The sequence below is a fragment of the Antechinus flavipes genome, chromosome 4 (assembly GCF_016432865.1).
Source record: "Antechinus flavipes isolate AdamAnt ecotype Samford, QLD, Australia chromosome 4, AdamAnt_v2, whole genome shotgun sequence".
Taxonomy (NCBI): domain Eukaryota; kingdom Metazoa; phylum Chordata; class Mammalia; order Dasyuromorphia; family Dasyuridae; genus Antechinus; species Antechinus flavipes.
Genome location: NC_067401.1, coordinates 188,269,623 through 188,280,117, shown reverse-complemented (window position 1 = coordinate 188,280,117; position 10,495 = coordinate 188,269,623). Strand labels below are relative to the sequence as shown.

Here is a 10,495-nt window from a genome sequence, read left to right as displayed (position 1 = left end):
TTTCAATTCTTATAATTTTTATATGTGAGTGATCCATTGGGAAAGAGGTTGAGTAGGACTGGGGGAGGCGAGCAAAGCATCCAATGGGATTGTATATTTTTTTCTAGAATTAAATCATACTCTTAGATTATGTAAGAAGCTGAAGAGTCTCTAAAAGGAAATAGGCTCTCAATTGTCTTGAAAAGAGACTAGAAAGACACTCCAAGGTATAATCCCTAAACTCTCAATATGTCTACTGGGACAGGTTGAATTTAAACACCACAGGTAAAGCATTCTATCCTTCTGGCATAAATCCACTGGAATTGACAGAATAGCACTTTCAACTCATTTTCCCATTAGATTACACCATATTCTTTTAAGTTATTGTTCTCAACTTCCTAGGAAAGGGTTCCATGTCTGCAACCTCCTCATTCCAAATTATTGTAATTCTTTTCTTCCTAGGCCAAGTTTAGCTACTAGTTTCATGAAGTCTCCCTTGTTAATTCCTGAATAACGTTATACTAGCTCTTCTCAGATTCATCTCTAAAATGAAGGGATTAGACTAAATACACAAAGGCAGTAAATGTAATATCTCCAGTCTTGCCTCTCTGTACTATACTCTGAGCAAATTACTTAACTAAGACCTTAAGCTGCAGAATAGTTGCCATTCTGTATTAGTATAGAAGCTTCCTTACTGGAAATTTATTACACCCATGAACTCACAGATCTGCACAATTATCATCATTATAAATTACCCAGGACTATTGGGTAAATCCAAGTTGATAGTTCACTATTCATGCTGCGTCTCAAGTATTTCTGAAGCTTCCCCATGTTCTGTGATGGTCTTCTGGTATGTTTCCCATAATAACCGACTTTCTATTTTAAATATTCCTTTGCAGTTTCACATTGAATGACTCCAACTAATTCTTTTTCCATTATCCCCCGAAGCCATTCAACTTTACACTTCCCATTCCTTTGATCTATATGAAAGTAATTGTGCAGGAAAACTCTAAGGATAAGAAAACCTACTCTTATGCCACAATATAGAAGCCAGTAGAGACTTTTAAATTTAAAATGGAGAATTTATTGGCTCGGAAACAGGATTTCTATCCAAAGCATGTGGTATTTTACAAAGGAGACATCAAGCCTTTTATAGGCTTTTGTGTAAACAGGGTTGCCAGAAACCAGACAGTTAGCCTACTTCCTTATCTAACATCTCTGCATCAAAAATTTCCCCAGATGCAGTTAATATTTAGGTTGTAAAGACTAAATCCTTTTTAATACCCATCATATCCTTCCTTGGCAGCTAGCACCAGCGCCATGCAAGTTTCCCTAAAGCTTCAGTATTCCTCAAAAGGACATTGAACAATATGGCAGTTGATGACCTTTCCTTTGTATTACTGTACTTATAGATCTTAATCTAGAAAGGAACAAAGATCAGATGTTGTGTGTGCTGAATAAAAGAAATACACAAATATTTTATGTTATTAAATTGAATTGAATTCTCCCTGATTTTAGATAGGAATAAACTTAATTTGCCTGATTGTATAGAAAGAGATTTGTATATAAGAGAGTGGAATATACCTTTTTATTACAGTATTAATGATTAACTTAAAAAATTATTTCATCTGATTACAATGTAAATACCAAAACGATTAAATATTCCACATGAGATCACTAAAAACATGAAGAGCAGCTAGTTAAATAAATCCCAAAGTTAAGCTTTAAAAAAAATACCTTTACTTATTTTTAGCTTTCTGTTTACCAAACATTTAGCAATAGATATTCTTTTAAAAATAAATCCACAATATATTGTGTAAGTTATAATCATTTCTTTTCTATAGGACAATTAGTTGCTTATGAATAATCAACATTTCCCTTTTTGGTTCATTAAGATGATTATTACATGAATATCTATACCCCTCTCGTTTCTTTCCCTTTGTTGCCTACTCTTTTGACATATTGATGACTTATGACTAGAGAGTGGATATGTCTGAGAATAGGGAACAAAGAAATTGAAGAAGTTCTAATTATTCATGAGCAACTCTTTAAAAAAAAAATTGGGAAAGTGGGGTTAGGAGAAGTAACACCTAAAATATTAGCTAAATTGAGGAGAATAATGCCCTCTAATTAATATGTGCTCTTCCTATGTTCCATGATCATACATAATTCAGAATTGACTATCATATTTATGTGCATATATAAGTTTTATTATTTTCTGGGAGACTTAGACAATGGAGATTTTCCCCAAAGCTTAAATAGCATATTTTGAGAAAGTACCCTGCCCAGTACTTAAGGATCCTTACCACCCATTTTCAGTGTTGTCTGATAAATCATAGGGTTGTAACCAGGTGTCACAATCATCATCATCTTTGGCAGCTACTCCATCACCCTTGGTGGGCAATGGGCAGATGGTCAAAGGAATGACCTTTTCTCCTCCATCATGAGATCGAGGTCTAAAATAGGGGCGAAGAATCCCAGAGAATTTGTCAGTGAAGGTGAATATGTGGGAGTTGTCAGTCACATTGAAGAAAGAAACCGTTCCAGCTTCATAGTTCAAAAAGACTCCTACTCGCCTGGGGGGCACTCTCAGTGTTAGAGATATTCGATGAGGATTGAAAATAAAGTATTCACAGCCATTCCACAACCCTATCACCCAATATCCTTTCCCAGGGCATAGCTTTACCTCCTGTTTTCGTTCCACTGAGTCATGACACACACCCAAGAACCATCTACTTTTCTCCCCCACATCTACCTCCCAGTAGTGTTTCCCTGAGATGAAACCCTCCTGACCAAGGACACAAAGTTGGTCTTCAAATCTCTTAGGATCATCTGGTAGATCCTGCTTTATATTCCAATAAATAACACTCTTGCCATCTTCTAAAATCTTAAGGCTGGGATGAGCAGTGTCTGGATCCAGAGTTATATTCACTGTGTAGAAAGGAATAGAATTGGTCTGTGAGAGGGATGCAAGGAGTCAGTATTTTTAAATTGTAACGTCTGGTTTTCCCTTCATTTCACTTGGCAAATGTAAGTTTATTACCTTCTTTGAGCCTCATTTCCTCCTTGTTTGTAACATGTAAGCAAAATTATAACTAGGGTGATACCAAAACAACATTACCCAGGACAGACAATTTAAAGAGTACTAACAGCCCTTCCAGGAACTATATTTGCTCTTCCTTTCCCAGCAACCCCCTTGCACAGTCCTGCCATCAGAAGTGGCCTAACCCTAACTTTTTTTTCCTGAAAACTATATGCTAAGTAAGCTTCCCTTACCCACCTTGCACCTTCACTCCATTAATAACTATAAATTCAGCTGTGTAGAGTGAGAGTTCATGATGTCAGGAGATGCATTTCCTCTACAAAACCTTTCCCTACCTTAACCTGCCCAAATCCCTTTGTCCCAGAGGCAAAAACTCCTAAGTATTTCTCTATATGTAAAAATAGCCCCTGTTCATTTCCTAACTCCTAAAGCTGGGGATACATTTATAGCTTGATTTTTATTCTTCTAAAGTGATAGACTCTCTCCTTATTTTAAAAACTATATATTCAAGAACAAAGAGACAGTATTAGACTAAGAAGAGATACACTAAAACCTTGTGCACATTTAGGTCTGAGTTACATTCTTTGCCCTCCATGCAGTGTTACAGGACTGAAGTTAAATGCTTTAGAACTAACATAGAACTGAACTAAAAAAAATGATGTGAAATTAAAAACCATAGTAGAAAAGTGTAAGGTATCTCTGGAATAGGAATTAATGTGGCTATCGAGTATGTGTATATGTATTATACAGACACACACATACATACATATTTTTATATATGGGCATGTACAACCCAATGAAGAGAAGAAAAAAGAGCATGACGGCCATCTTCAAATATCTGAAAGAAAGGCTGTCATACAGGCTAGAGGATAGAGAAGCAACAAATGAAAATTGTAGAGAATTTGATTTTGATATAAAACTAAAACAAAACTTTCAAAAAATGAGTACTGTCCAAAAGTGAAAAGCCCTAAATATACAATAGCAGGCTCCCTGTCGATGAATGTCTTCAAATGCAGGCAGAATGTTCACATATTGGGTGCTCAATATATGTTGATGGATTAATATTAGAAAATTATAAAGGCTATTCCTATTCAGAGATGGATTGCGTTAGATTACTTATTTCTCTGGTACATTCCAATTCTAAGTGTCTGCGCATATGCACACTTATCCTTGTCACAGATCTTAGTACCATCTTACTCTCACTGCCTCATGTTGGCTAAGTTCATGCTAACTGTGAAACCCTGGGCAAATTACTTCACTTTTGCCTGCCTCGGTTCATTTATCTATGAAGTAGAGTCAAATAACAGAACTATTTCACAGGGTTATTGTGAGGGTCAAATGAGATAATAATTGTATTGCACATAATGAGTGTTTTATGAATGTTGGCTATTATAGTTATTATTGTTAATCTTAGTCAGTCAATCATCAAGCATCAAGCCAATCAAGCATCACTGAACACCTTCTTATGATGGAGCACTATAATAGTCATCATTATCATTGCTCGTATATATATTCAGGCATGCACAAACTTCCACACAGGCGCACATGCACACATACATACACACACACACAAATACACACACTCCACAATGCTTTAAGGTTTGCAAGGTGTATACAAATGCTATCTAATATATTATGAAATAGGCACCATTAGAATTTGGAAAATAAAAATGCAGTCCATCTGCTCTGATTACCTGCATATCTTCTGGCTGCTCTCCACTCTGAAAACAGAGAGAAAAGGAGAAATATTAGCTAATAAGTCTGGAGAGAATAGATTGAAAAGCTCAAGTGCTTGAGCTCCAAAGAAAATAAATTCTAAAATAAGGCATGAATTGGGAAAAAATAATGGATTTTAGGGACATCTCTAGGAAGAGGGACATTTAATCAATGGGTGGCTAGGTAATCTTCCATGTGGATGTGCTCTGTTTCCAATTCCTACTTCTATTTCCAGGCACCACCTTGCCATTCTAATAGCCCTGATTTAATATCATCTACTTCACCACCCCCACCCCCACTTGCATTTATATAAAACTTCAATGTTTGCCTTTCTTCTTTTACTCATCTTATACTTAGATTTGCACTTTCATTAAAGTTCTAATCCTCATATTTTTGAGCTGACCCTACGTTTTCAAAGACTATAATAATTAAAAGCACAAATTCTGGAAGATGCCACAAACTGGAAAGCTATAAACTTGGTCTGAGAAGTAAGGTCAAGTTTACCAAAATTCTATCAATTTCATCATAAGAAAGTTGATATTTCACACACTCACACACACACGTATAGTTGCAGAAGCATATCACTTCCCCTATTGGAGTGTAAATTCTTTGAAGGTGTAAATCATGTCATGTATCTTTGTATAAGGCAAAATATTTGGCACATAGCAGGCACTTAATTTTTTTTTCCTATTTGACAAGTGAAAAACATCAGAGTTGCCAATGACTTCAGAATCTTACATAGATTCTGTAAGGAAATGCAAAAGAAAAAGAAGACAAATTTGTTCTCCCTAAGTTTTTGGCTTAGTTGCAAACACAAAACATAAGTGAATTCACAAATAAATACATTCAACTTAATACAAATTACTATAACTTCACCTCTTCTCTCTGGAATTCAGGTGCTTCATTTGTGAAATAAAGAGGTTAAACTAACTGATCTTTAAAGTCTTCAAACTCTAAAGCTATGAGTTTATTCACATCAGATCAATTCACATGCAAGACATATGTGGCACTCCTGTAGAGTAAAAAGAAAGCTTGAGATGAGGAAAATATTCTGTATCAAGTTAGGAAAGAAGGAAGAGAAAGGAAAAAAAAAAGAACGACAGAGACAGAAACAAAGAGACAGAGAGGAGACTGAATCACTCACCAGCCTGTCCTTCTGCCCTTCTCCAGTCTGAAAGCAACAAAGGAAAGAAGTAAGAATAAAAGTACACTCATCGCCCTCTCCATGCACACTGGTAGCTTCTTTTTTCTGTCTGATGAACAAGCATGTAACTTGACTGACCTCCCCCCTCCTCCCAAAAAAAATAAATAAATAAATAAACATATTCAAAGAAATAGTTCTGAGAGGGAACACTCACCAATTTCTGTCTGAAGCTTACCTACAAAATAAAGCAAGAAACATCAATTCACCCAGCTTCTTGAACAAGAGGACCTTTCCAAAGCCAAAAGGGCATATTCTTGGGAGGCAAAGCCAAGGGAAAGACTCCTTGCCCACTATCCATTCCCATCTCTTCACTTCCTTTTTCTTCTATCCACTCCTTCCCTCTTTTCTTTCTCCTGCCCTCCCGCTGAAAGGGGAAAAAGTCTAGATTGTTCTATAGGTTCTCTTCAGGAGAATCAACCTGGAAACAGTAGCTCTACTGAAGAATAGAAATCTATAAATGGTACTAGTCTAAAAGTAGCAGATCAAACACTGGTCAAGAATACTCATGCCTTTCCAAAGGCTCAGGTTTCCTTTTGTTTTCTACTTTGGTTTTTTGATTTAAGTTTTTATTGATATATTTTATTTTTACATCACCTTCTTTCCCTAATGATCAGGCTCATTTTGAAAGAGCTAATAGTGACCTTTTTTTATGACCAGGACCTGTGAAAATTCAGAATTAAAGTAGACTTGGAAGCCACAATAACCCCCTATAATGGAAGGAGCATGCCAAAAATGGTTCCCTGTTCCAGATGCTGAAGAGTTCTTAGTTCCATCATTAAATATTCATTCTCAGAACTCTATAGAGAGAGGGTATACCACTAAAAACAAATCCACACCATTGTCTTTGGTCATTTTTCAATCATGTTCCCATTTGGGGTTTCTTGGAAAAGATACTAGAGTGGTTTCCTTCTCCAGCTCATTTTACAGATGAAGAAACTGAAGCAAACAGGGTGAAGTGACTTGCCTAGGGTCATACAGCTAATAAGAGTCTAAGGATATTTAAACTGGGGTCTTCCAGACTCAACACTTTGACACTTAGCTGCCCTATTGTGCTCTCAGTAACACCAAAATTTTGGTAGTCAGATCAATCACTTAACATTTGCTGGAGAGAATTCTTAAGAGAATTCTGTTCAGAAGGAAGAAGCCACCAAAGATCATTAAAGACAATTATTACAATTTGTTTGAGACCTAGAGTTGCAGGAAGAGGTTGTGCTGGTTAATGTTCAACAATCCAGTCGTTAAAAAAATGAAAAAACAAAATTGCATAACACACTTTTAAGCTTAGTTATTAACATTATTAACATTTTCTTTAAGACTTTATCAAGTCTTCACAATCAATAAAACAATAAATTAAGCTCTAATTTGTAGGGGTTGAATATTTCACACACACACACACATATATATATGTATATTTGCAGAAGCATATTACTTCCCCTATTGGACTATAAATTCTTTAAAGGTGTAAGTCATTGTTTGAGGATGTATTCTGATGGAAGTGGATCTCTTTGATAAAGAGAGCTAATCCAGTTTCAATTGATCAAGGATGGACAGAAGCAACTACACCCAAAGAAAGAACACTGGGAAATGAATATAAACTGCTTGCATTTTTGTTTTTCTTCCCGGGTTATTTTTACCTTCTGAATCCAACTCTTCCTGTACAATAAGAGAATTGTTTGGTTCTGCACATATATGTTGTATCTAGGATATACTGTGACATATCTAACATGTACAGGACTGCTTGCCATCTGGGGGAGGGGGTGGAGGGAGGGAGGGGAAAAATCGGAACAGAAGTGAATGCAAGGGATAATGCTGTAAAAAATTACCCCCTGGCATGGGTTCTGTCAATAAAAAGTTATTTTAAAAAATAAATAAATAAAGGTGTAAGTCATGTCCTACATCTTTGTATAAAGCAAAGTACTTGGCACTTAGCAGGCACTTAACAATTTTTTTCCTATTGGACAAGTGAAAAATATTAGAGTTGCTATGGAAATATAAATGTTCACACTGAAAATTTAACAATTAGCTAGAGAATGGATAGATCTTGCTCCAGCACAGGCCTGTTAAGAATTTCTTTCCACTTACTATTTCTACAATAAGAAGAAATATGATATAGTGTCTCTGTATCTGACACTCAGAAGACAGAAGTTGAAAATTAGCTCTGCCACTAACTAGATGTCTGACCTTCAATAAGTCACTCTATTTACTCATTTTATAAAATGAAGAGATTGGGTTATCCCTAAGGCTTCCTCCAGCTCTAAAATATTATTATTCTAAGCTGGCAAAATTAGTCTTTCTTATTTCTATACACTCCATACCCTTCATTCTTCTTTCCTCCTACCTGCAAAGATTGTTTTGTATAAATTCATTTAAACTAGTACAATGGAAAGAACACTGGGTCAGGGGACCCAGGACTCAAATTCCACCCCTGATAAATACTGTCTGTCTTTTGTGGACTAGTTTCTTAACCTTCCTTGACCTCAATTTCCTCAATTGTAAATAGAAGGGGTTTGGAATTTTTGGTCTCTGAGACACTTTGCAGCTCCTCTGATCTAGTCCGATTCTGATCTGATTCTAGTGTGAGAATCAAGATTTTGTATACAGTAATAATAATAGTTAGTATTTATGTAGTTCTTTAAGATTTAGAAATTGCTCTACAACTATCATCTCTTTGAATGAAGGATGGGTTAAGTGACTTGTCTGATGTAATATTTGAATTTAGGTTTTCTTGACTCCAGGTGCTTTAATTACCTAGCTGCCTCTTTCAAAGTTTGTTGGGGAACTTTCATTGTATTTGGAACACAAGGATTATTTTTCTTTAAATGTTTTATAGAATGCATTTGTAAATCTGACTAGTCCTGGAGTTCTTTTTATGGATATTATTCACATATGACTTGTATCATAAGTTTTTTGCTTAAATTAGTTGCCTTTAAGTTTTTAGTTTGGGGAGCAATAATTGGGCACAATAGTTTCTGATAATTGTTTTTATTTCTTTTTTTGTTGCAAAATTTCTCTTCTTTTATGTGGTTTAATATGCATTAAAAAAAATTTTTTTTGAGGCAATGGAGTTAAGTGACATGTCCATCTAGGCAGTGCCTAAGATCAAATTTGAACTGGAATTTTTTTGATCCCAGGTCAGGTATTTTATCCACTGATTACCTAGATGCCTCTCTTCTGTGCTTTTAATAGCTCTTTTGTTTTTTTCATTTGGATAATATTTACAATTCTGTTTATTTCCCTTTTACAATTGTTTTAGAAATACTCATTTTTTCCCTCGTTTTAATAATCGCATGCTGAATTTGTTTCGCTTTTTTTTTCCTATTTGTATGTCTTTATATGTGTGTATATATGTATATATGTGTATATATGTATGTCCATATGTACATATTAGAACTGTTGTAGCAACATCCCACAAATTATATCCCACTGTTAGTATTCTTTTAAATACAGATTTCATTGTTTTCCATTATTTTTTCTTTGATTTGCTCAGTATTTATGATCTCATTTTAATCCTCATTTACACCCATATTCTTGCCCATATTTTCCTTTTATGAATACATTTCTATTGTATTGTAATCTTTAAAAGATACATTTAACTTTTTTGCAGATCTGAATTTAGTTATCAATTTTATGCCTTAAGTTTTGTAAAAATTCCAAATACCTGAGAAATATATACACAAACATACAAAATTTTGATTGAATTAAAAATATCAAATCCATGTACTTGTATAACCTACATCATATTGCTTGCTGTTTTGGGAAGGGAGGAGGGAAAGAGAAAATAATTGGAGTTCAAAATCTTACAAAAATGAAAGTTGAAAACTATCTTTACATCTAGTTGAAAAAATAAAATACTATTAATAATTTAAAAAATACTTGTAAGAGATTTTTTAAAAATCACATCCAGTTTTTCTAATATTATGTTTAAATATTTAATTTCCTTTTTGTTTATCATTCTGTTATTTTTATCAATATTTGTTAGATTATATTACTAAACTGAGCTTTAGCTCTGTTACTTTGGTTTTTAGAGCTCTGAGGTCCCCTTCTAACTGTACTCTCTTATTTGTTCTTCTATCCTCACATTTTCATATTCCATATGATTCATTTTACTCCTCACAAACCACTATTTCATTACATACTTGCCTAGTTGGTTTTTTTCCCCTTAAGGCGTCAGTTCTCGTTTGTCCACTTGTATTTTTTTTGTTTGTTTGTTTAAAGATCTTATTTTTATTCATATAGATAATTAGGTGTTCCTTTATTTCCCTAAGTTTCTGAATGGTGTAAAGGTTCATATGATAGGTTTAGCCTATTTTCTGAAGGACTAGCTCCCATTGTTGTAGTTTTGTTCTTATGTAGATTTCTCTTTGAATTCTTTTGTCTTACAGAATTTATTCATTGAATCAGCTCTCTCTCTCTCTCTCTCTCTCTCTCTCTCTCTCTCTCTGTCTGTCTGTCTCTCTCTCTGTTTTTTTGATTACTCATTTATCTGTTATTTTTCCTGCAATGTTTTTCTTCTGAGATTTTCCCAATCCTCATTTTGGTTATTGTTCCTTTAT

The 10,495-nt window shown here is 34.6% G+C and overlaps 1 protein-coding gene across 2 annotated transcripts in view; it reads right to left on the bottom strand.

The window, feature by feature from the left end:
* Positions 1-1,040: 1,040 nt before the first annotated feature.
* Positions 1,041-10,495, bottom strand: part of BTNL9 (butyrophilin like 9) — a 35,753-nt gene continuing 26,298 nt past the window's right edge. For both annotated transcript variants that reach the window (XM_051996071.1, XM_051996072.1), the window contains exons 8-11: positions 6,097-6,117; positions 5,883-5,909; positions 4,717-4,743; positions 1,041-2,910 (exon numbers count right to left, since the gene is read on the bottom strand). In XM_051996071.1, the coding sequence (XP_051852031.1) occupies positions 2,282-2,910; positions 4,717-4,743; positions 5,883-5,909; positions 6,097-6,117 (704 nt within the window). In that variant the 3' untranslated portion in view covers positions 1,041-2,281. The remainder of the gene's footprint in view (positions 2,911-4,716; positions 4,744-5,882; positions 5,910-6,096; positions 6,118-10,495) is intronic.